The 27400-nt window shown below is 44.5% G+C and overlaps 1 protein-coding gene across 1 annotated transcript; it reads right to left on the bottom strand.

Annotated features, from left to right (window-relative positions):
- Positions 1-2955: 2955 nt before the first annotated feature.
- LOC147096205 (zinc-binding protein A33-like) lies at positions 2956-25661 on the bottom strand. Its single transcript, XM_085975074.1, has 6 exons — positions 25268-25661; positions 18742-18837; positions 18163-18396; positions 15481-15503; positions 15267-15382; positions 2956-3527 (listed from the first exon to the last, which is right to left on the bottom strand). Exons 1-6 carry the CDS (start codon positions 25634-25636, stop codon positions 2956-2958), a joined length of 1410 nt encoding a protein of 469 aa, XP_085831200.1. The 5' UTR covers positions 25637-25661.
- Between the last annotated feature and the right edge of the window lie 1739 nt (positions 25662-27400).

Here is a 27400-nt window from a genome sequence, read left to right as displayed (position 1 = left end):
CCCAGGCCCTGCGGGTATTTATCGGTGATTATTGGTGTTATCGGGTGGGATTTTCCCAGGCCCTGCGGGTATTTATCAGTGATTATTGGTGTTATCGGGTTTGATTTTCCCAGACCCTGGGGGTATTTATCGGTGATTATTGCTGTTATCGGGTGGGATTTTCCCAGACCCTGCGGGTATTTATCGGTGATTATTGGTGTTATCGAATGGATTTTCCCAGACCCTGCGGGTATTTATCGGTGATTATTGGTGTTATCGGGGGGGATTTTCCCAGAACCTGTGGGTATTTATCGGTGATTATTGGTGTTATCGGGGAGGGATTTTCCCAGACCCTGCGGGTATTTATCGGTGATTATTGGTGTTATCGGGTGGGATTTTCCCAGACCCTGTGGGTATTTATCGGTGATTATTGGTGTTATCGGGTGGGATTTTCTCAGAACCTGCGGGTATTTATCGGTGATTATTGGTGTTATCGGGTGGGATTTTCCCAGACCCTGCGGGTGTTTATCAGTGATTATTGGTGTTATCGGGTGGGATTTTCCCAGACCCTGTGGGTATTTATCGGTGATTATTGGTGTTATCGGGAGGGATTTTCCCAGACACTGCGGGTATTTATCGGTGATTATTGCTGTTATCGGGGTGGGATTTTCCCAGACCCTGCGGGTATTTATCGGGGATTATTGGTGTTATCGGGTGGGATTTTCCCAGAACCTGCGGGTATTTATCGGTGATTATTGGTGTTATCGGGGAGGGATTTTCCCAGACCCTGCGGGTATTTATAAGTGATTATTGGTGTTATCGGGTGGGATTTTCCCAGACCCTGTGGGTATTTATCAGTGATTATTGGTGTTATCGGGGGGATTTTCCCAGACCCTGCGGGTATTTATCAGTGATTATTGGTGTTATCGGGGGGATTTTCCCAGACCCTGCGGGTATTTATCGGGGATTATTGGTGTTATCGGGTGCGATTTTCCCAGGCCCTGCGGGTATTTATCGGTGATTATTGGTGTTATCGGGTTTGATTTTCCCAGACCCTGCGGGTATTTATCGGTGATTATTGGTGTTATCGGGTGGGATTTTCCCAGACCCTGCGGGTATTTATCGGTGATTATTGGTGTTATCGAAGGGATTTTCCCATACTCTGTGGGTATTTATCGGTGATTATTGGTGTTATCGGGGGGGATTTTCCCAGACCCTGCGGGTATTTATCGGTGATTATTGGTGTTATCGAAGGGATTTTCCCATACTCTGTGGGTATTTATCAGTGATTATTGGTGTTATCGGGTGGGATTTTCCCAGACCCTGCGGGTATTTATCGGGGATTATTGGTGTTATCGGGTGGGATTTTCCCAGGCCCTGCGGGTATTTATCGGTGATTATTGGTGTTATCGGGTGGGATTTTCCCAGGCCCTGCGGGTATTTATCAGTGATTATTGGTGTTATCGGGTTTGATTTTCCCAGACCCTGGGGGTATTTATCGGTGATTATTGCTGTTATCGGGTGGGATTTTCCCAGACCCTGCGGGTATTTATCGGTGATTATTGGTGTTATCGAAGGGATTTTCCCAGACCCTGCGGGTATTTATCGGTGATTATTGGTGTTATCGGGGGGGATTTTCCCAGACTCTGTGGGTATTTATCGGTGATTATTGGTGTTATCGGGGAGGGATTTTCCCAGACCCTGCGGGTATTTATCGGTGATTATTGGTGTTATCGGGTGTGATTTTCCCAGACCCTGTGGGTATTTATCGGTGATTATTGGTGTTATCGGGTGGGATTTTCCCAGAACCTGCGGGTATTTATCGGTGATTATTGGTGTTATCGGGTGGGATTTTCCCAGACCCTGCGGGTGTTTATCAGTGATTATTGGTGTTATCGGGTGGGATTTTCCCAGACCCTGTGGGTATTTATCGGTGATTATTGGTGTTATCGGGAGGGATTTTCCCAGACACTGCGGGTATTTATCGGTGATTATTGCTGTTATCGGGGTGGGATTTTCCCAGACCCTGCGGGTATTTATCGGGGATTATTGGTGTTATCGGGTGGGATTTTCCCAGAACCTGCGGGTATTTATCGGTGATTATTGGTGTTATCGGGGAGGGATTTTCCCAGACCCTGCGGGTATTTATCAGTGATTATTGGTGTTATCGGGTGGGATTTTCCCAGACCCTGTGGGTATTTATCAGTGATTATTGGTGTTATCGGGGGGATTTTCCCAGACCCTGCGGGTATTTATCAGTGATTATTGGTGTTATCGGGGGGATTTTCCCAGACCCTGCGGGTATTTATCGGGGATTATTGGTGTTATCGGGGGGATTTTCCCAGACCCTGTTGGTATTTATCCAGGATTATTGGTGTTATCGGGTGGGATTTTCCCAGACACTGCGGGTATTTATCAGTGATTATTGGTGTTATCGGGGGGATTTTCCCAGACCCTGCGGGTATTTATCGGGGATTATTGGTGTAATCGGGTGGGATTTTCCCAGACCCTGCGGGTATTTATCAGTGATTATTGGTGTTATCGGGTGGGATTTTCCCAGACCCTGCGGGTATTTATCGGTGATTATTGGTGTTATCGGGTGGGATTTTCCCAGACCCTGTGGGTATTTATCGGTGATTATTGGTGTTATCGGGGGATTTTCCCAGACCCTGCGGGTATTTATCGGTGATTATTGGTGTTATCTGGGGGATTTTCCCAGACCCTGGGGGTATTTATCGGTGATTATTTGGGTGTGATTTTCCCAGACCCTGCGGGTATTTATCGGTGATTATCTGGGTGGGATTTTCCCAGACTCCTGCTCCACTGCCGGGACCTGGCACTCACCGGGTGAGTCAATGGGTGGAGTATCGGGCCGGTGCACCGCGGGTTTCCAATAAGCTTCAGGCTGCCTGCGTGGTCTCGCCGGAGGTGCCGAGTCTGGGGATATTGTGCCTGGTATAAGAAGCTGTTTTATTTTTATAAAGGGATAAAGCCCTCATCCTCTTGGATTGTTACTGTCCGGGGACAGATTTTCAGCGGGTCTGTGTTTTTATCCCCATCAGTGAGAGATGCACTGAAGTAAGGATAGAGTTTCTCAGTGAATGTATCAGTGAAAGTGTAGATATGGGACTTGTTATCTGACTTATAAAAGGACACCTTCCCTCCCTCATAATCCAGGCAGACTCGAATCTTTCTCGGGTTCACACTCAGCTCTAAGGGTTTCCATGGTTTGACACAAGCCCAGTATTTATTCCCATCTCTCAGTATCACTGCCCAGAATCCGTTACCTGAATTCAGGGTGATTTTCCCCTTCCTGTTGATGGACTCCTTGGCCACACCCACAGTCCAGGCAGCCTTGTTCCCCACCTCCACCTCCCAGGAATGTTTCCCTGATGTGAATCCCTCCAATCCCAGGGCACAGGAACAGGGATCAAATCTCTCCGGATTGTCGGGGATCTGCTGCCGTTTCCCAGTGTCTCTCACAGTGCTCAGGTCCTCAGACAGGAGAAGGTAAGGATGGGCTGTATTAGGGTCCAAGGTGACTGGAGCTGGCGACAGAGGGACACAGATAAAAAGTTAGTCGCTCACTGCAACTTTCACAGATGGTTAGTGAGTGGTAAAATCGGCAATGATCCAGAATGAGAAATTAATTCAGCAGCACACAGGGGAAATGGAAAGACACTGTCGGGAGAAGGTTTTACCGGGCGGGCACACCCTGCAGTGAGAGGGAGAGAGAGAGAGAGGGACAGGGAGAGAGAGATAGAGAGAGAGAGAAAGTGACAGAGAGAGCCCGAGAGTCGGACAGGCACAGAGACGGAGAGACAAACAGAGAGAGGGAGAGAGACAGGGGGAAAGAGGGAGGCAGGGGGAGAGAGAGAGAGAGAGAGAGACACAGAGAACGACAGGCAGAGAGAGAGAAAGAGACAGGCAGAGAGACAGGCACAGAGAGACAGGGAGTGAGAAAGATAAAGCGTCAAGCACAGAGAGTGATAGAGACCGGCAGAGACACAGACAAGCGAGAGGGAGAGAGAGTGACAGGGAGAGAGGCAGATAGAGGGACAGGCACAGAGAGAGAGAGAGAGAGAGAGACAGGGAGAGAGACAGACAGGGAGAGAGACAGGGTGAGAGAGACAGGAAAAAACAGGCACAGAGAGACAGACAGACAGGGAGAGAGACAGGCAGGGAGAGAGACAGACAGGGAGAGAGCCAGGGCGAAAGGGACAGGCACAGAGAGAGAAACAGACAGAGAGAGAGAGACAGACAGGCAGAGAGGGAGAGAGGCAGACAAGCAGAGAGGGAGAGACAGGCAGAGGGAGGGAGAGAGAGAGAGAGAGAGAGGCTCCTTATCTCATCATATATTCTCCATCACGGTGCAAAAGCAAAATACTGTGTCTGACCTCCTGAGGCTTTCCAGTATTTTCTGGGGGCTTTTCTCCATCACAGTGTATTGTGATCTACAATAAAAGGGCCAAGGAAGGGATCTGGGCCTTAAAATGTCACGGTTCAGATGTGGTCGACAAGACATTGAAGTGAAGTATAACATGAACAGAAATTCATTATTGACTAAAGGATGTTTGTGTAGACTTTCACACAAGGTCAATCCAGTTTTGGTCACACTGAACATTAACACTTTTATATCTAAACACACTGTAATCCTCTCTAGAGACGGTGTCTGGAATTGTCCAGCAGCCCAGGTTTGCTGAATAAATAAAATAATTACAAATATTCTCATTTCAAGTTAATTATATGCTCCAAATTCTTGAGTAAGTGTGCCAAACAAATGATCCCCTTCACACAACAGGAGAGAAAGTATATACAGGTAGTTATCAGATAGGCAAATGGAAAAGGGATAAACAGTCAGGAGGATTGAAAGAAACCGAGACAGAGGAAGTAAAGGACCAGGTCAGTGAACTGAACGAGAAAATGTAATCAACAGCTTCCAGCAGTTACACGTGCTGAACTGGTCAATATCAGTTTGATGTCATTGAATACATTTGTACCTGATGAACAAGTAGATTGGGTAAAATTAAAATAATTCTGGTTAAAAACATAGAATGTAATCCTGCGTGTGGTGTGGTATAACTGCCAGTCACTCTGATTGGTGGGGTCGATATCCTTAGAATAGGATCCCATGAAATGATTACAATTCTACATTTACAGACTCCGCTTTTGTAAAGATTGATCTGTGCACAAAATGATTCTCAGGTACCAACATTTAACTTCAACAGTTATCGTATTTATTATAAAAACAGAAAATGCTGGAAATATACCGCACGACAAAAAGCATCTGAAGCAAGAAGAGACAAGTTAACATCTTGGGTGTCGACCCTTCATCAGAACTGAAAACTGAAATATAAGTAAATCCCTGAGTAGAGGGGGAGAAAGAAAAGGGGGAGAAGAAATAGCAATAACAACAGAAAATACTGGAAACACTCAGCAGGCCAGGCAGCATCCGTGGAGGGAGAAACAGGGTTAACGTTTCAGGTCTGGGACCCTTCGTCAGAACTGGTAAAAGTTGGAGATGTAACAGGTTTGAAGCAGGTGCAGAGACAGGGAAAGGGGGAGGGGAGGAGAGGAAAGAATTGAAGGCACAGTCTGTGCTAGGATTGAACTCAGGAGAGATAAAATGTTACAAATGGGGATGGCAGAATCATCAACAGCTGCCGCCTGAAAAAATGGGGGCTTATAGTCTGAAATTGTTCAAATCAATGTTGAGTCCAGAAGACTGTAAAGTGCCTAATCGAAAGATGAGGTGCTGTTCCTCGAGCTTACATTGAGCTTCATTGGAACAGTGTAAGAGGCTGAGGACAGAGAGGTCAGAGTGGGAGTGAAGCGGAGAATTAAAGTGACAAACGACCGGAAGCTCGAGGTCACTCTTACGGACTGAACGGAGGTGTTCCGCAAAGCGGTCACCCAATCAGCGTTTGGTCTCCCCAATGCAAAGTAGACCGCATCGTGAGCAGCGAATATAGCAGATGCTCCAATCACAGAGAGAACATTAATGGGCTGAATGATCAGATAATTGCAGGAAGTGGGACTAAGTGGTGACAAATCCCCTGGACCCGACGACCTGCATCCTAGGATTTTAAAAGAGGTGCTGCAGAGATAGTGGATCCACTGGTATTAATCTTCCAGAAATCCCTAGAATCCAGAACAGTCCCCACGGATTGGCAGGTAGTAAACATAACCCGGCTATTTAAGAAAGGAGGAAGAGAAAAAACGGGGAACTATAGGCCAATTAGCCTGACATCAGCAAAATGCTAGAATCTATTATTAGGGACGTGGTAACAGGGCACTTAGAAAATAGTAATATGGTTTGGCAGAGTCAACGTGGTTTTATGAAAGGGAATTCATGTTTGACCGCAAGGATCAGTGCTTGGGCCTCAGCTATTTACAGTCTATATTAATGACTTAGATGAAGGGACTGAGTGTAACGTATCCAAGTTTGCTGATGATACAAAGTTAGGTTGTAAAGTAAGCTGTGGGGAGGACACAAAGAGGCTGCAGAGAGATATAGACAGGTTGACTGAGTGGGCAAGAAAATGGCAAAGGGAATACAATGTGGGGAAGTGTGAAGTTATCCACTTTGGTAGGAAAAACAAAAAAGTAGAATATTGTTGAATGGTGAGAGACTGGGAAATGTTTGCATTCAGAGGGACCTGGGTGTCCTTGTACATGAATCACAGAAAGTTAACATGCAGGTACAGCAAGTCATTAGGAAAACAAATGGTATGTTAGCTTTTGTTACAAAGGGATTGGAGTATAAGAGTGAAGAAGTCTTACTAAATTATACAGGGCATTGGTGGGGCCACACCTGGAGTACTGTGTACAGTTCTGGTCTCCTTACCTAAGGAAAGACAGACTTGCCTTAGAGGGAGTGCAACGAAGGTTCACCAGACTGGTTCCTGGGATGAGGGGATTGCCCTATAAGGAGAGACTGAGTAGACTAGGCCTATATTCCCTAGAGTTTAGAAGAATGAGAGGTGATCTCATTGAAACATATAAAATTCCTAAGGGGCTTGACAGGGTTAATGCTGAGAAAATGTTTCCCCTGACTGGGGAATCTAGAACACGGGGTCACAGTCTGAGAATAAGGGGTCGGCCATTTAGGACTGAGATGAGGAGAAATTTCTTCACTCAAAGGGTTGTGAATCTTTGGAATTCTCTACCCCAGAGAGCTGTGGATGCTCAGTCGTTGAGTATATTCAAGAGAGAGCTCGATAAATTTTTGGGAACTAAGGAAATTAAGGGAGATGGGGATAGTGCGGGAAGGTGGAGTTGAGGTAGAAGATCAGCCATGATCTAGTTGAATGGCGGAGCAGGCTCGAAGGGCCAAATGGCCTATTCCAGCTCCTATTTGTTATGTTCTTATGAAGTCTGAAATGTAAACAGAATATGCTGCAAACACAGGCCTCACCCACATTTCATGTCACCTCTCACTGCAGTCTTTTATTAATTTCTTTCCAATTTCTACCAAATCTTGCCTCTTTTCCTTGTGAAAACCTTTCCCATGCATTCTCCCTATCTTAGTTGGCTACACACTCTTTGCTTCTCTTAATGTCCTATCATTGCCTCACTGACAGGATCTTGTACAATCGAACAGGTTCTCCCTTTACTACGGAGCAGTTTTCAGTTCATTGAATGCAGGAACTTTCTCTCTGATTAAACTATCTGTGGTTTGTTTGTCTCTTTATTCCGCCCTGCAAAGAGTTTTACTTATCTTCCAGTCTTCAGTTCCGAAGTAGGATGTAACTAATACACGAGTCTGTTTTTGAATGCAGACTGATAAAAGCATAACATTCTATAAATACATATATTTCAGAAATCCAACACTCAGGTTTTTTTTTCTTTTCCTTTTATTTGTCCCATTATTTACTGACATTGAGAGGAATGTTTCATCATCCTTACAGGTAACTGCAGTAATCATGTTTATTTTTAAACCATTCTTTTGGTGAATGTTCTTGTGCTAGTTATAGTTTGGGCTTTCCATTACCCTCTTTATTGGTGTGAACATCAAATTGCAGTTTCCATAAGCAGACTGTGTGTTCTGTGCAGAGCTCAGAGACTTCGAGGACTCAGACCAGGTATCAGCAGTGACTCAGTGGTTGCACTCTCACCTCTGAGTCAGAAGGTCATGGGTTCAAGTCCCAACTCCAGAGACTTGAGCACAAAATCCAGGCTGACACTCCAGTGCAGTACTGAGGGAGTGCTGCAGTGTCGGACAAGACATTAAACCGAGGTCCCGTCTGCCCTCTCAGCTGGACATGGATTTCAATCTGCAGCACAACACTAGAGATGTTGGGGGTACACCAGGAGACCCTGAGAAGGGAGAGATGTAGCTTTTTGAAGGAAAAGCTACACAGAGATTTGCTTATTGGGAAAGGAGTGATGGAGAAAATTGATAGAGAAGTCAAGGAATCCCAGAATGCTCAATGACAGAATCAGGCCATGTCCGTGCCTGTGTCTTTTATTTCGATGTGAGGGGCTGGATTCTCGCCAGTTGCTGGTTTAGTCCACGTGTCTCTGCCACTAACCCACTGATGTCCTGGGGCCCTAATTATTCAAACAGGGCGAGTTAGGAGCAGTGATAGTGCTCCTCATTGAGAGACTGAGTTAGCAGGGAGGGAATGGAGCGCTGTTGCAGCCTGTTAATTAAAGGACAGGTGATTTCTTAAACAGCAGGAAACACAAGTGGCAAGAGGTCTGAAGGAGTAGCAGGAAGGACACCCTGATTCTTTGATACATCGATGGAAGTGTGTCAGCTTTTATTCATTGAAAGCACTGTGCTAGAATTGGTGTCCTCCTGTCTGTGGCTACTGGTTTTGTACCACATGCTCCCCTTCCTGTGCACCCTCCTCATGCTGTGTGAATGGATATTCTTCCCCCGTCTTCATCATCATCCCCTTCCAATAGCAGCAAGCTCGTCTTCACTGTGATATTATGTCGTACGTAGCAAGCTGCAGTGATTCTGGAGACTCTCGACAGACTGTATTGCAGGGCTCTACAAGATTTACACAGGCATCGAGAAACTGGGCTTCAAAATCGCATGGGGGAACAATTTGGTTAGTTATCGCCACCCATTAGCGCCTGCGGGGGGGCGTTAACAGGGCACTCGGAACTTAGCGCCCGAGCGCGGCAATTTTAGCGCCATTCGCAAAATTGACCAGCAGTTTTGCGGCAGCACTAAACACTACCGCCACGATCTCCTGCGCCCGCAGATCATGACGTTGGTCGAGCATACAACGCCTAGTAGCGCCTCGGACCAGAAATTGAGTGGAACCCCCTGCCTTAGCGCCGCCCGCTAGGAACGACAGGTAGAGGGGAACGTTTTCAAGTCGGGAAGAGGATGGGGGAGCGTTATTTAAAGGCGGGCGCTTCCTGCTTTTTCTTGTCGGCAACATTTTTGGTACATGTAGGTTGAGCGGGAGAGAGACATCTAGAGAGATTTAACGCTGTCCTAAGGAGTTCTGGTCCTCAGCACCACTTTTGAGGTTCCTAAGCACCAAACTCTTTCCCTGGGCCTATCCACTAGTGCTTCCAGCACAATTCCTTTCGAGGTCTCTCCAGGCCGAGATTCAAGCTGCAATGAGCAGGATGTGGCTGGCGAGCAAGATGGCCCCGCCCCTTTAAGAACTGGAGGGCGCCAGTCTGTCTGGCTTCCATGGTAACTGCCATCGCCTGAGTTTCAGTAGCGTTCTGAGGTAGCGCCTCGCTCCCAGACGTTAGTGCCTTAAGAGAGGTGTGTAGCACCTGATTTAGCGCTCAAATCACCTACAGGGGCGATAGAGGCGAATTTTGCAATCGGATGTGGTAATTAGCGCCAGGCACTAAAGTTTGCGCCCGGCCGATATTAACGCCCCAAAGTGGATGAATTCCAATTTTTCCACCCTATAGTCTTCTCTATCGCCCTTCTTGCACTGACATAGGCCTCATTATGTCTGGTGTCCCCCTCTGTCTGTAGAAACCTTAGTGCAGTGTAAGCCATGACTGCTGGGGATAACCCTGATCACCAATCAACCATCTTGATACTTGGTTTGAGTCAGAGGAGCTGGTGTGGTAGATTAATACATGAAGAAAGCATCAAGACAGCTTCCCAGATAGTGGGCTTAATGTTCAATATTAGATATGGGACATCACACACTAGCTCCACATGAATCAAACTAAAGCATTACTTGTTCATGATACTGAGCAGGTTTTCATACGGGGCTTTGATATGTATTCATTCAATTGCTCCTTGTAACTGTGGGAACCCTGCCAGTCTGTAGCACTGGACAGCTCGTCCTCATTGTTTTTCTGGTTCCATTGGGAAGAAAATGAAGTGAATGGCCCACAGTTTTTTTTTTCGTTCATGCGATGTGGGTGTCGCTGGCAAGGCCAGCATTTATTGCCCATCCCTAATTGCCCTTGAGAAGGTGGTGGTGAGCCGCCTTTTTTGAACCGCTGCAGTCCATGTGGTGAAGGTGCTCCCACAGTGCTCTTATGGATGGAGTTCCAGGATTTTGACCCAGTGACGTTGAAGGAATGCCAAAATACTTCCAAGTCAGGATGGTGTGTGACTTGGAGGGGAACTTGGAGGTGGTGGTGTTCCCATACGCCTTCTGCCCTTCTCCTTCTAGGTGGAAGAGGTCGTGGGTTTGGGAAGTGCTGCCGAAGAAGCCTTGGTGAGTTGCTGCAGTGCATCTTGTAGATGGTACACACTGCAGCCACGGTACGCCGGTAGTGGAGGGAGTGAATGTTTAAGGTGGTGGATGGGGTGCCAATCAAATGGGCTGCTTTGTCTGGGATGGTGTCGAGCTTCTTGAGTGTTGTTGGAGCTGTACTCATCCAGGCAAGTGGAGAATATTCCATCACACTCATTACCTGTGCCTTGTAGATGGTGGAAAGGCTTTGGGGAGTCAGGAGGTGAGACACTTGCCACAGAATACCTAGCCTCTGACCTGCTCGTGTTGCCACTGTATTTATGTGGCTGGTCCAGTTAAGTTTCTGGTTAATGGTGACCCCCCAGATGTTGATGGTGCGAGATTCGGTGATGGTAATGTCATTGAATGTCAAGGGGCGGTGGTTAGACTCTCACTTGTTGGAGATAGACATTGCCTGGCACTTCTGTGGCGCAAATGTTACCTGCCACTTATCAGTCGAAGCCTGAACGTTGTCCAGGTCTTGTTGCATGCGGGCATGGACTGCTTCATTAGCTGCGGAGTTGTGAATGGCACTGAACACTGTGCAGTCATCAGCGAACATCCCCATTTCTGACCATATGTTGGAGGGAAGGTCATTGATGAAGTAGCTGAAGATGGTTGGGCCTAAGACACTGCCTGAGGAACTCCTGCAGTGATGTCCTGGGGCTGTGATGTTTGACCTTCAACCACCACAACCATCTTCCTTTGTGCTAGGTATGACTCCAGCCAGTGGAGAGTTCCCCCCCCGATTCCTACTGACTTCAGTTTTACTAGAGCTCCTTGATGCCACACTCAGTCAAATGCTGCCTTGATGTCAAGGGCAGTCACTCTCACCTCTGGAATTCAGCTCCTTTGTCCATGTCTGGACCAAGGCATCAATGAGGTCTGGGGCTGAGTAGTCTTGGCGGAACCCAAACTGGGCATGGGTGAGCAGGTTATTGGTAAGTGCCACTTGATAGCACTGTCGATGACACCTTCCATCACTTTGCTGATGATTGAGAGTAGACTGATGGGTGGTAATTGGCTGGATTGGATTTGTCCTGCTTTTTGTGGACAGGACATACCTGAGCAGTTTTCCACAATGTTGGATAGATGCCAGTGTTGTAGCTGTACTGGAACAGCTTGGCTTGACGCGCGGCTAGTTCTGGAGCATGAAGAGAGCATCAGTCACCTTCTTTATGCAATGGTGCATGATGAATGTGGTAAAGGTCACCAGATGCTGCCTGGAAGGATCCCAGTCCAGATGCAATAAAATTCAAGAACGCAGTGACTTTGACTGCCAGACAGTGCTACTGTCCAAGTGGGTGTGAGCTGCGGGTCAGCAGCAAGCAGCGGACAAATCTACCCAAAAGCATCTGGGGGAGGGCTGCATCTTCGTGGGAGGAGAGGCACCGAGAAATGCAGATTAGCGCCTCACAATGGGAGGTGAATCATAAATTTCTCATCATTTACCAATGATTTTAAATCTATGACCTATGGTTATTGACCATTATTAAATTATAGGCCAATCCAGACAAACAAATTCCACTGTCCCACTCACTGCCCCAAACTTTAATATGCTTCTTTTCAAGCAATTATCTAATTTCCTTTTAAAGAATTTACTGAATCCATTTCCCTGTCCCTGGTGTCCAGTGTTGCTGAAGACATGGGGGTATTTAACATTTAAAAGGCTAAATTCCCAAATGTAATAAGAACTTAAGAAATAGTAGCAGGAGTCGGCCATACAGCCCTTCGAGCCTGCTCCGCCATTCAATAAGATCATGGCTGATCGTCGACCTCAACTCCACTTTGCCGCCTGATCCCCATATCACTGGATTCCCCTAGAGTCCAAAAATCATTCTATCTCAGCCTTTAATATACTCAATGACTCAGCATCCACAGCCCTTTCGAGTAGAGAATTCCAAAGATTCACAACCCTCTGAATGAAGAAATGGTCTTAAATGGCCGACTACATGGTTTTATGAAGGGGAAGTCATGTTTGACAAATTGGCTGGAGTTCTTTGAGGAAGTAACATATAGGGTGGATAAAGGGGAACCAGTGGACGTAGTGTATTTAGACTTCCAAAAGGCATTTGACAAGGTGCCACACAAAAGATTACTGCTTAAGATAAAAAATCACGGGATTGGGGGTAATATTCTGGCATGGATAGAGGATTGGCTATCTAACAGAAGGCAGAGAGTTGGGATAAATGGTTCATTCTCAGACTGGCAATCAGTAACTAGTGGTGTTCCACAGGGGTCAGTGCTGGGTCCCCAACTCTTTACAATCTATATTAACGATTTGGAGGAGGGGACCGAGTGTAACATATCAAAGTTTGCAGATGATACTAAGATGGGAGGGGAAGTAGTGAGTGAGGAGGACATAAAAAACCTGCAAGGGGACATAGACAGGCTAAGTAAGTGGGCAGAGATTTGGCAGATGGAATACAATACTGGAAAGTGTGAGGTTATGAACTTTGGCAGGAAAAATCGTAGAGCAAGTTATTATCTTAATGGCAAGAAACTGGAAAGTACTGAAGTACAAAGGGATCTGGGGGCCCTGGTGCACGAAACTCAAAAGGTTAGTATGCAGGTGCAGCAAGTGATTAAGAAGGCCAATGGAATGTTGGCTTTCATTGCTAGGGGGATAGAATATAAAAATAGGGAGGTATTGCTTCAGTTGTACAAGGTATTGGTGAGACCGCACCTGGAATACTGCGTACAGTTTTGGTGTCCATACTTAAGAAAGGACATACTTGCTCTCGAGTCAGTACAAAGAAGGTTCACTCGGTTAATCCCGGGGATGAGGGGATGGACATATGAGGAGAGGTTGAGTAGATTGGGACTCTACTCATTGGAGTTCAGAAGAATGAGAGGCGATCTTATTGAAACATATAAGATTGTGAAGGGGTTGGATCGGGTGGATGCGGGGAGGATGTTCCCGATGATGGGTGAAACTAGAACTAGGGGGCATAGCTTAGAATAAGGGGCTGCTCTTTCAAAACTGAGATGAGGAGGAACTACTTCACTCAGAGGGTGGTAGGTCCATGGAATATGCTGCCCCAAAACGCTGTAGAAGCTACATCATTACATAAATTTAAAACAGAAATAGACAGTTTCCTAGAAGTAAAGGGAATTAAGGGTTACGGGGAGCGGGCAGGAATTTGGACATGAGTCTAGGTTCGGATCGGCCATGGCCCTGTGGGTAGTGGAGCGGGCCCAGGGGCTGTGTAGCCTGATCCTGCTCCTATTTCGTGTGTCTAATTCTGTTAGATTCAGGAGATGGTTCTGTGATAGTAGATTGGCGGTTAGGATCAGATCAGCCATGATCTTATTGAATGGCGGAGCAGGCTCGAGGGGCCGATTGGCCTACTCCTGCTCCTATTTCTTATGTTCTTATGTTACCATATCCTGAGACTATGCCCCCTTGTTCGAGACTCTCCAGCCAGGGGAACCAACCTCTCAGCATCTACCTTGTCAATCCCCCTCAGAATCTTATATGTTTCAATGAGATCACCTCTCGTTCTTCTGAACTCCAGTGAGTATATTCCCAATCTACTCAATCTCTCCTCATCGGACAACCCTCTCATCCCAGGGATCAATCATGTGAACCTTTGTTGCACCGCCTCTAAGGCATGTATGTCCTTTCTCAGATAAAGGAGACCAGAACTGTGCACAGTGCTCCAGGTGTGGTCTCACCAAGGCCCTGTACAATTGTAGTAAGATTTCCTTACTCTTGTACTCCAATCCCCTTGCAATAAAGGCCAACATGCCATTTGCCTTCCTAATTGCTTGCTGTACCTTCATGCTAACTTTCTGTTTTTCCTGTACAAGGACATCCAATTGCCTCTGAACACCAACATTATATAATTTCTCCCCATTTAAAATATATTGTTTTTCTATTCTTCCTACCAAAGTGAATAACCTCACATTTCCCCACATTAGACTCCATCTGCCACCTTATTGCCCACTCACTTAACCTGTCTATATCCCATTGCAGGCTCTTTGTGTCCTCCACACAGCTTACTTACCCACCTAGCTTTGTATCGTCAGCAAACTTGGATACATTACACTCGGTCCCTTCACCTAAGTCATGAATATAGATTGTAAATAGCTGAGGCCCAAGCACTGATCCTTGCAGCACCCACTAGTTACAGTCTGTCAACCGGAAAATGACCCGTTTATCGCTAATTGATCGTGAGCTTTCAGAAAACCGGCCTCCAGCAGCAGCAGTTTTCAAATGTAGCTCCTCATGTCCCTTACATTTCTGACCAGTCTACTATCACCTAAAGTTGGCTTCCCATTCAAGCGGGAAATAGTATTGGCACCGACTCACAATATGGAAATAGCCAAGACTCCAGGATTTGGGACAGGGACACATCCATGGGGCAGGCAGAAGTTCAGCACAGCCCACATCTGTCCTGAAAATGCTCCCACTGGAATTTGTGCTAATTATTCAGCAAAAATGTCAAATGGAAGCTGATCAGATAATTATGTATTGTAACAGAAAACCGACCAGTAAAATCTAGTCAGTTACAAATACAATGAGATATTTATTATAAAAAGACAGGTCCATTCTACTAATAGAGAGAGCTGTTTAATAGCTGGTGTCAGGAAGCTCACACCCACCTGTATTAATCACCGTCAGCATCTTTCTCCACACTCTGTACTGCAGTGACCCAATGTACTTCCCCACATTTATTAAAGGGTAAACCTTCTGCGGCTCTGGGAGAGTTCGCTTCACTCTGGAACAGGAGATAAAGGTCAGTGTTGGATCATTCCAGGGTGGGCAAGAGATGTTAGAAATTCAATTATCGACTCAAATCAAGGGTGTCAATTATACCTTTTCTCAGTTTCCGGAAATTTCTGCGGAACAAGAACAATTATTACTATTTGTGTTTAGAGAACATTTTATCACAAAAAGAAACAGAGTGGATTCCACAGAAAAGTACATTCTAAATATGGAAAGTTATTGGACTGCCTCTTCCTGCCCTCACTGTACTGTGAGTTACTCCACAACATTACAACTGACTCGATCTGACTGCACAACACAAGTCACAGAGCTACAATCCAATTGTAAAATCCTGAAGAGTCTCAAATTCTTAGAATAAAAATATTATTTAAAGAGAGTCACTTTAATCTATTCAAGTTGTAATTTGCATGTGTCCTTTTCTAGAATCTGAAAATATAATGAAGAATAGTCAGCACTGATTTCAAAAGGGAAGGTCATGCTTGACCAACCTTATTGAATTCTCTGATGTAACAGAAAGGGTAGACAAGGGGAATTCAGTAGAGGTATCATATTTGGATTTCCAAAAGGCCTTCGATAAGGTACCGCATAGTAGACTCGTGACTAAGGTCAGAACATGTGGAGTCAGGGGACAAGTAGCAGAATGGATAGCAAGCTGGCTACAGAACAGAAAACAGAGAGTAGGGGTTCAAAATAGTTACTCAGATTGACAAAAGGTGTAAAGTTGTGTTCCACAAGGATCGGTGCAGGGACCACTGTTGTTCACCATTTACAGAAACCATTTGGACTCGGCAATTGGAAGTACAATTTCAAAATTTGCGGATTACGCCTAATTGGGGATATAGTCAATACCGAGAAGGACCGCAATAAAATACAGAAAGACATTAATAAACTTGCAGAATGTGCGTGTAATTAGCAGATTAATTTCAATATAGGCAAGTGTGAGGTGGTACATTATGGTAGGAATAAAAGGAGGCCACATACTCCTTGGAAAATAAGTCTAAATGGGGAAGAGGAACAGAGGGATCTGGGGATACCAGATACACAAATCACTAGAAGTAGTGACACAGGTTAATAAGGCCATAAAAACAAACAAAGCACTGGGGCTCATTTCTAGTGAATTGTGAAGCAGAGAAGTTATCTTAAACTTGTATAGAACCTTGGTTAGACCACACTTGGAGTACTGGGAACAGTTCTGGTCTCCATATTATAAAAAAAAGATAGAGTCACTGGAGAAGGTGCATGAAAGATTTACGAGAAAGATACCAGCACTGAGAGGTTGCACCAATCAGGAAAGAGTGAACAGGCTGGGGCTCTTGTAAAGGAATAGCCATGATTCAGAGAAATACACAATACTATAAACAGAATTCTGATATTATTAATAAAAGACATACTGGGTAAAAAGCAGTTAAGCCAATATTAAGAATTGAATGAAGAATCTTTGATAAGAATGGCATCAAACAAAAACCATAGCTGTCATTGTTTTTATGATGGTTTTTGGAAAACCTAAAGGTAGAGAAATAATTATGCATGCAATAGTTGAATTGACAGTAAAATAGAAAGCATTTGAAAGAGGTATCAATAAAGACAATTAGCTGACATCAGCAGAGAACGTCAAAGAAGATATACTAATGCCAAAAGGGTATAAAAATAAGACCTTTTTTAACAGAAGTCAGAACACACTGAAAGGGCAAAGCGTTTCTCAACACTTTGGAGGCATCTCTGTAAGTCTTTAACTATGAGTCTCGGGAAGTCAAAGGTATTGATTTTTGGTGGATGTTCTGCATTTAGAAATAAGTAAGAAATAAGAAATGAAAGCTAATTGTTTTTGAACTGTAATGTTGCGATGGATACACCAGCTGTTAACTACATGTCGGTTCTTTAATAAATTTATATATTTTTAGAATTGTCTCACAGAGTAATTTCTGTATCAACCTCGCGAACTCAAATCTCTGTATATTCTCTGGTGAAGAATTGCAGAGTTCTGGGGGGTATTCTAGACCCTCATAATATCCGGATGGTTACAGTCTAGTTCAACTTATTAAAAGTACTATCCGGAGGACGGCAACATCTTTAGTCGTTCTTTTCCTTTAGGGAGAGATAGCCTGAACCTTTAGACGCATTTAAGCATCTTATGGAATTCGGCTATCTCTAACTTAAGTTGAAGGTGAATGTCTGGGGAATACGCCTGATCTGGAATAGCCCAAAAGGGCTAGGATTGTAATTATCCATTCACTCGGTTCTCGAGAAAAGGGAAGACTGAGGGGGTGACCTGATGGAGGTCTTTAAGATTATGAAAGGGTTTGATAGACGTAGAGAAGATGTGTCCACTTGCAGGGGAGACCAGAACTAGGGGCCATAAATACAAGAAAGTCACTAATAAATCCAATAGTGAATTCAACGACAACTTACATTTATATAGTGCTTTTAACGTAATAAAACTTCTTTACCCAGAGAGTGGTGAGAACGTGGAACGCGCTACCACATGGAGTGGTTGAGGTGAATAGTATAAATGCATTTAAGGGGAAGCTAGATAAACACGAGGGAGAAAGGAATAGAATATGTTGATGGGTTTAGTCTACGAAGGGTGGGAGGAGGCTCGTGTGGAGCACAAACACCAACATGGACCTGTTGGGCCGAAAGGCCTGTTTCTGTGCTGTAAATACTCTGTAATTCAATGTAATATTCCAGGTTTTGATGGCACACCCTGCATGATCTTGAAGACTGTGTCAAAGAGGGACGAAGGAAACAAAAAACAAATAAATAAACAGCTACCGTTAAAAACTTGATGTTGTCCTGTTCACTCAGCTCTTGTTCAATATCCTGAACAGTGACTGAAAGTGATGAGATTTCCTCCATTATCTTCTCAATCCTCCCCTTCATCTCCTGACTGTTTTTCTCTTTCTCCAGTTTCAGATCTCCCAACACAATCCTCTCTTCCTCACGGAGAAACTGGTGAAGTTTTTCAAATTCTGCTTTAATCTGTTTCTCTGTCTTTACGCCTTGGTCCTTTGGAAAAGAATAGTGAGATTGAAAAAACAAATGAGCATTTTAAAAAGGTTGTGCAGCCTGTGCAGTTCTCGTCATACAAGAATCTTTTAGAGGAAAACATTCCCTGCTGCAGTGAAATCCAGTTAATGGGGACCAGATGATAATTTATTCAGAAGAGGGAGCTCTAACTGTGGATCGAGCTGCTGTATTTTCTTTAACTCCGGTTTCACCAGCACAAGGAAGTGTCTGTGCTAATTCAATGATTTGCTAAATTGAGATTTTACTTTGGTAATGGACATTCAACGGTTCAAAGAAAAACAAATCGTGATTGGAAAATATACAACAAAGTGACATCAAATGTACCTGAATGTGGGTTAATGTTTCCACATAATCACTTTTTACAGCGTCACATTCCTTCTTCTTGTCCTGGACCGGCTTCAGTAAGGTTCGCAGTTCCTCCTGAACAAAGATCAGTTAATTTGTACACTTTTGTGCCATAAACAGCTGAAAATTAAATAGCATTTAGTTTAATCAATGAAAATTCTCAGAGCATTCATTCCCTCGAATATTGAAGATTAAGGAGTGATCTAACTGAGGTGTTTAAGATGATTAAAGGAGTTGCGAGGGGAGATAGAGAGAAACTATTTCCTCTGGTGGGAAAGTCCACAAGGGGGCAGAACCTTAAAATGAAAGCCAGGCCATTCAGGGGTGATGTCAGGAAGCACTTCTTCACACAAAGGGTAGAGGAAATCTGGAACTCTCTCCCCCAAAAAGCTGCATGGCCGGGGGTCAATTGAAAATTTCAAAACTGAGACTGATGGATTTTTGTTAGCAAGGATATTAAGGGTTACAGAACCAAGGCAGCTAGATGGAGTTAAGATACAGGTCAGCCATGATCTAACTGAATGGCAAAACAGGCTCAATGGGCTTAATTTTTTCAATTTGTGGGCATCGCTGGCAAGGCCAGCATTTACTGCCCATCCCTAATTGCTCTAGAAAGGAGGTGGGGAGCCACCTTATACAACTGAGAGACTTACTAGGCCATTTCAGAGGGCAGTTACAAGTCAACCACATTGCTGTGGATCTGGAGTCACATATAGGCCAGAGCAGATAAGGACTGTAAGAATTCGCAATAATTTACAGTTCTGAAGATCAATTTTTTTGATTAAAGAATCCCTGGGCGTTGTGCTTTTAAATTTCCAGGGATAAAAATGGCTGTCACCACATGGCCGAAGACAAAGGACAATGCTTTGTTTACAAAGCAATCGAATGCTATTAGCATTTGTTTGTATATCGAGTGGATACATCTAAACTGCAGAAGAGACTTTTGTACCTTGAATGGGAAATGTTTAACAATTGAATGGGTTTTAAATCACCCAGCACTGGACAATAGGGCTGTTGCATTCTTTTGTTTCAGCCCAGGGAGCTCCGGAAGACACATTAACCCAGTCTAACCACTTTGAGTTAGCCAATCACAGCTTTCTCTTGTGTATTGGACCCTTTGGGTGGGGAATTTTGCACACAGCCCTTGCAAGGCAGAACGGCAGGGGCCTCACCAGGTATAAAGATAGCTGCGGAGAAGCTATCTCGCTCTCTTACTTCGCTGGACCACAGGTGAGCAGGGTGTTCTGACTCCTCAACAAAGCAACCTAGCAGGAGTTTGGGGGATGGTGATTTAAGGGAATTGCTAAGATTGTTTAAATAACATTGTAGTCATTTTATCCCTCGTTTTCGCCGTCTGCAACCCCCCTGTTATATAGTTTTACTGTAATTACTGTGTTCGTGTGGTATAGTTTATTCCTGGATTGTAGTTTATTTAGTTAATAAAACTTGATTTTTTCTCTCATCCAAACTACGTGTCTGTTTTAATAACAATAATTATAAGTTCCTCCACTCAGAACTGAAGGAGGGGTAGCGATTCGGAACCGTTGTTTTAAAATTGGTTTTATTGGAATTGGTCTGAGTGCAGGCAAAGGCTGCAAGACCAGGAAAATTACTTTAAACCAGTTTAAAGAAGCCCCCAAACCCTTACAGACAGCAGATTTCTTTCCTTATAGGACATCAGTGAACCAGATGGGTTTACAACAATCCAGTAGTTCCATAATCACCATTAATGACACTAGCTTTTTATTCCAGATTTATTCAATTCACTGAATTAAATTTCCTCAGCTGTCATGGTGGGATATGAACTCATGTCTCTGGATCATTACTCCAAGCCTCTGGATTACTCGTACAGTGACATAACCACAATGCTACCTTAACCAAGTGACCTATTCCTGCTCCTATGTACAGCTCTCGGACTTTTATGGGGCCTCTTTTCCTTTACGTTCAGCAGTTTCTGAGATAGATTTTCAACTTGCTGTCTGGCATAAAACTGGCGTTACAGTTTGGCCCCCCGCCACAGGAATCACCTGATTCCATTTCCTTTGCATCATGAATGTTTCATCCGAGATATGAAGTTAATAGAGAATTTGTGAGGCTTTGTTTTTAAGCTGATTTGAAGTACTGGCCATAAATTAACTCGACTATTACTGTACTCACTCTTGTTGAGCCCATGCTGTTGAAACCATTTCTCTTCTTACTAATAAACAACCATGCCGTAGACACCATTACACCCATGGGTAAATGCCACAGGAGTTCCACTGCTTTATAATACAATGTTAATCTAGTGAGTCAGTCATATCTCAAAGTGTTACCCCCATCAACATAACCCTCTATTCCTTCCTCCCTCATGTACTTATCTAGCTTCCCCTTAAATACATCATTGCTATTTGCCTCAACTACTCATTGTGGTAACAAGTTCCATATTTCTCCTGAATTGAACAGCAAGTGCGAAGCTTGGTTGATATACAAATGTCAATAGAACCCAGAATAATTCAACTCACTTCTCCAACAGGTTTAAAAATAATCAAATATTTGTTCTGAATCAGGCACAGAACAAAAGAGAGACTGAAGCAGCCTGATTGTCAAGTAGCTTTGCCCTAATAAATCATCTGATTGCCATATTGGCCACTGAAGCACAGGACAGCTTCTTTACCAATACTACTTTTCCCTGCTACAGTTTTATAGATGTAGGCATCAAGCCCACACGGCCCTGTGGTTGTAAGCAAGATAGATTTAGCTGTGAGGTCTGAAACCTTGCACTGACTGGTGAAGGGGACCTATCCAAAACATTATAACCTGCCTTTGCTCTTTACAGATATTGACTGACTTGCTATTTATTTCTAGCATTTTCTGTCTTTATTATCAGTTCCATCATTCTACGTTGAAGTATTTTCTGTTGTTGATGGAGAGGGGGAGGTGCAGTTTCTCTGTACAAGCCAAATGCGTGACGTGGCGCACCTGAAATTCACGAAGATATAGTTAGCAAGCAATAGTTAAATTTACCCATAAATTGGCCCAACTCCTGTTGGATGTCGATCCAGTAAGTTTTCTCCACGTAACCTCTCTCAGGGGCCTGGGTTTGAGTTTTGCTTTACTCATCTCTACTCTTGGTGCAGTTGTAGCTCGGTTTCCCCTCTGGTGTGGCTTCTGCTAGTATTGGTGCTCCTTTTGCAGCCATGACTATGTGCCCTGATGTGCCGTTCTCTGGTTATCTGGTGTGACCACATCTACAATTGATGCCCCTGTTGTGGCTGTGGCAGTTTTTACCCTTTGTCCTCACCTGTTGCACCAACATTGTTTTCAGCTGCTGGACTCCTGGGCCTATACTGTATTCCCCATGAATGGCTCTCTAAACCCAGCACTGTCAAACTGCAAATCCTTCACCCAGCGCTGCCACGTCTTGTGATCCCACTCCCTCAGTGTACAATATATCCTGTTACTCCCTGTGAACAACCTACACCAGGATCTTTACAGCACTACAGAGTGTGCCGTGCAGTGAAAGGGCCGATCAACTTGTACTGATCTGTAAACTGGTTTTTAGAATAACGTGAAACTCTCACTTTCTTCTGCAACAACAATACACTTGCAAGCCTGTGTTCAGGGTAAAGTATTTCAAAAATCCAAGAACTTTATTAAATTACCCAGACTGTTGAACAATCCAAATCTACTGATGTAAAATATTACTGGTCACTGTGTCTCTTGATTTGAAGAGTGGCAAAGCACAAATTACAGGATAATTACATTATGTGGATGTTTCCACTTGGGAGAGCTCAAGGCTGGAGGTCATAAATGTAAGATGGTCACTAGTAAATCCAATGGGGAGGGTTCAGGAGCGAATTCTTTACCCAGAGAGGGGTTGGGGTGTGGAACTCTCTACCAGAGAGAGTGGATGAGGCGATAGGGTGTCCTGGATGGTGTCGAGCTTCTTGAGTGTTGTTGGAGCTGCACTCTTCCAGGCAACTGGAGATTATTCCATCACACTCCTGACTTGTGCCTTGTAGATTGTGGAAAGGCTTTGGGGAGTCAGGAGGTGAGAGACTCACCGCAGAATACCCAGCCTCTGACCTGCTCTTGTTGCCACAGTATTTATGTGGCTGGTCCAGTTAAGTTTCTGGTCAATGGTGACCCCTAGGATGTTGATGGTAGGGGATTCGGCGATGGTAATGCCGTTGAATGTCAAGGGGCGGTGGTTAGACTCTCGCTGGTTGAGCCCGATGGCCTGTTTCTGTGCTGTAAATTCTATGTAATTCTATGCACTGTTCCCGTTCCAGGTTGGCAGCTCACCATCCTGCAGGTATTGTCCTGAAGACACGAATGGCCAGCCACCTTCTTAGTGAACAATCACCGACGACTGCCATCTCACTGTGACCTGCAAACTGTATCTTTGTTCGGCTGTCTCTGGGTTTCTATCGGCCTTTCCTTCTACGACCTTATGACCTTCTACCTACAGTAGCCTAGTGGTTATGTTACTGGACTAATACTCCTGGGAAATTGAACTCATATCTCACTCTGGCACTTTGAGAATTTGAATTCAGTTTAAAAAGCTGGTACCAGTAAAAGTGGCCATGAAGTTGTCGGATTGTGGTAAAAATCTAATTGCAGTCCTTACTCAGTCTGGCCTGTATGTGGCTCCAATCCCACACCAATGTGGTTCACTCTTAACTGTCCTTTGAAGTGGCCGAGCCACTCAGTTGTATAAACACTGCTACAAAGAATAAGACTACAGTGGCTCACAAGGTCCACCACCACCTTCTCAGGCCACAGAGGGCGGCGGAGGCCAGTTCATTAAATATATTCAAGAAGGAGTTGGATATATTTCTTAAGGCTAAAGGCATCAAGGGATATGGGGAGAAAGCAGAGACAGGGTACTGAATTTGGATGATCAGCCATGATCTCATTGAATGGCGGAGCAGGCTCGAGGGGCCGAATGGCCTACTCCTGCTCCTATCTTCTATGTTTCTATCCTCACAGCGCCAGGGACCCGGGTTCGAATCCGGCCTCGGGTGACTGTCTGTGTGGAGTTTGCACATTCTCCCCGTGTTTGCGTGGGTTTCCTCCGGGTGCTCCGGTTTCCTCCCACAGTCCAAAGATGTGCGGGTTAGGTTGATTGGCTATGATAAATTGACCCTTAGTGATAGGGGGATTTAATACGTGGGGTTACGGGGATAGGGTGGGATATGTGTCGGTGCAGGCTCGATGGGCCGAAATGGCCTCTATCTGCACTGTGGGGTTTCTGTGATTCTGTGAATTAATGCTACCTTGCCAACAATGCACACATCCTGAGAATTATTTTAAAACTGGGCAGTGCCTGGTATCTGCTCACTAATTATAATCTCGAGTAGCTTCACAGGGTTTCTGACCTTTCTTGCTTCTTTCAATAACTTCAATCCATCCAGCATTCCCCTATCATTGGCTCCCTTAAGCACGTGTCCCTCTATGATGAGAATCTGCTGCTGATTGTACTGGTCTCCAGCTACAGTCCCTGAAGGTTCCCTCTCCAGGTCTGATCCTATCCTGGCCTTATCACTTACTGAATATAATTCTATCCACTCAGCCTCAGAAAATCTCTTGCCTTCTCTCCCTGTAAGTTCCTGCACCTCGAAGGTCAGAAATCCTTTTAAAGCTGCTGATTAACAAACACTTTTCACATCTCTTCACCTTTGTATTGTATCCCTCTTTCTCCTTTATGAATATTGCACAATAACCACACCTCATGGGCTCCATCTTAGTTATAATTTTCTCAGCTGTTTCTCTTTCTTGTTCTATTTCTCCTGTTGTCCCTTTAGGTTATACTTTTTTTAAATTCCAAACATTCCCTTTTAATTTTCCTTCTGTCCATTATCCCTATTTTCACCTTTTATTTCTCTGGGGTTTTCTTTGCTGTATCTGGTCTCTGGTGGTGTGCTGTGTCACCTAATTCACACAGGGGTTTTATTTCACCTTACTTCTCCTCCACTCTATCCCTTTCCCCTTAACTTCTCAAGTACTTTCCCGTTAAATCTGCCTCTGTTCTTTAAGAAAATACTAGAGTAATTGGTCTGCTTCTGTTTCCTGGTCCCTGTTGTTTTACCCGATCGCTGAAACTTTGCGCTGTTCGGGAGGCTTTGGAGGAAGTTTAACAAGTTCATGTCGACATTAAACACTTCACATCTGGAATATAAATAGGAGACACGTTCCACAGATCATCACTTGTCACGGAGACAGGATCGGTATCGATCTGATAACATACTGTACAAGAGACTTCACTCTGCATTCCAAGGGCTGATCAATTTACACTGATCTATTAAAATGGTGTTTAGAATAAAGTGAAACTCTCACTTCCTGTTGCTGTTTCCTTCAGCAGCGATACAAATGGCAGTCCGTGTAAGAACTGAGTAATTAAATAAATAAACGCATTATCTAAAGAGCTTTAAGTATTGAGAGACGCTCAAACCCGAATCTGTGAACGCTCCCTGTTCAGGATTCTGTTACCTGTGTCTGTATTTTATTTTACACGGTGTCTCACCTTAAACTCTAAGGTAGCTTCTTTCAGCACCTCGTGGTTTTGATGACTTTTTGAAATCTGACAAATGACACAGATGGGCTGTTTGTCAGTTTTACAAAATAATTTCATCTTCTCCTTGTGGCGGCTGCATTCCTGCTGACTTTTAGCACTTTGATCACTTTTTACAAATGTCTCCACGATGTTGGCGAGGATGCGGTTGGGTCTCAGGTTCCTGGAGGAAGTCTCCTTTCTACAGACAGGACAGGCGGCGGTGACAGCGCTCTCCCAGTACCGGGTTATACAGGATCGGCAGAAGTTGTGATCACAGTCGAGTAGGACAGGGTCTTTATACAGATCATGGCACACAGCACAGGAAAGATCACCTTCCATCTCGAAGGACTGGTCACCTTGCACTGCGCTCCAAGTAAAATAGTGAACAGTGTAAAGTGAAACACTTTCAGTTTCACTTCCTGATTCCAGCAGCAACATTATAAACCACCGCCCAGAAAAGGGCAGGGAAGAGTGATAAATATAGATGGATTGTTGAAAAACCAGGCTGGTTGGATCACTCATTTTGTTCAGGGAACCTGTCACCCCTTCCCAGTCTGGCCTGAATGTATCTCAGCTCCTGTAAGAATATAGATATGTTTTACATTATTCTAATACAGAACAAAGACAGAACAGCTAATCTAGACAGAATAAATTTAAACTGTGCTGACAGGCTTTTGATCACAGCAAGGGCGAGTGTAAGAGAAGGAAATTGCTGAACTATATATAAGGCAAGAAGTTCATTTTACGAGAGCATAACATCAAAGATTTGTATAACATAGACTATGGGGGTTAAATTGGGCCTTGTAGTGTCTGCTTTTTAGTTGCTATGCCTCCACATAAGTCTCGAAAATGGGGTCGGAGATGTGCACACAATTCCCATGGGAAGTGCGTAGGATGCCATCTTGGTAAAGGGGTTTGTGCGCACGCCAAACGACCGCCGGCAGCACGTAGAGTACCGAGATGACGATGTGAATCAGAGTGCAATGCTGATTTGAAGCCACCTCTGCTATTTTGAAACTCCTCAATCCAGCCAACACCCTGTCTTAGCCTCGCACAGCTGAACACGGTGTTAAAAGAAAGAGTTGAATATATATAGTGCCTTTAACAACCACCGGACGTCCCAAAGCGCTTTACAGTCAATTAAGTATTTTTTGATGTGCAGTCACTGTTGTAATGTAGGAAATGTAACAGCCAATTTAAGCACAGCAAGCTCCCACAAACAGCAACGCGATCATGTGTCAGCCAGTGGCTCAGTTGGTAGCACCCTCGCCTCTGAGTCAGAAGGTTGTGGGTTTGAAGTCCCACTCCAGAGACTTGAGCACCAAAATCTAGGCTGACACTCCAGTGCAGTACTGAGGGAGTGCGGCACTGTCGGAGGTGCTGTCTTTTGGATGCGACGTTAAACTGAGGTCCTGTCTGCACTCTCAAGTAGATGTAAATGATCCATGGCACTATTTCGAAGAAGAGCAGGGGAGTTATCCCTGGTGCCCTGGCTAATATTTATCCCTCAATCAACATCATTAAAACATTATCTGGTCATTCTCACATTTGCTGTCTGTGGGAGCTTGCTGTGCACAAATTGGCTGCTCCGTTTCCTACATTACAACAGTGAGTACACTTTGAAAAAGTACTTCATTGGCTGTAAAGCACATTGGGATGTCCGGTGGTCATGAAAAGCGCTATATAAATGCAAGTCTTTCTTTTCTTTCTGATGTTAAATGGAATGAAGGACCCCCCACCAGCACTATTTAAAGGGATCATCAAGTATTTACAAGGTAGTTGCTGGATTATTTCTTCTGGTTGCTGGTGCAATTGTGTGTGTTTTTGGAGGTTTCCTGTACTTGGCTAATGTTTGAATACTCTAGAGGGAGTGGTGTGGCTGGTCCTGCTGTACTTCTTTAGTCATATAAATATTGTGGTGAAAGAAGTTGCTTCCAGACATGGGTGGCCTGGTAGGGCTTCCTCTAGGAATTGAACACGACTGAGAGAATGTAGAGAAGCCACGTAGAGCAGGACAAGCTGCAAGAAGGGGGATGAAGTGGAGGAGGAGGAAGTGGCAGTGGCCCCTTTCTACGTGAACAGATTATTCATGAGCGATACCAG

The sequence above is a fragment of the Somniosus microcephalus genome, unplaced genomic scaffold (assembly GCF_052327205.1).
Source record: "Somniosus microcephalus isolate GS21.2 unplaced genomic scaffold, FLI_Smic_1.0 unresolved_chr1, whole genome shotgun sequence".
Classification (NCBI taxonomy): Eukaryota; Metazoa; Chordata; class Chondrichthyes; order Squaliformes; family Somniosidae; genus Somniosus; species Somniosus microcephalus.
This window is presented reverse-complemented; position numbering and strand designations above follow the sequence as displayed.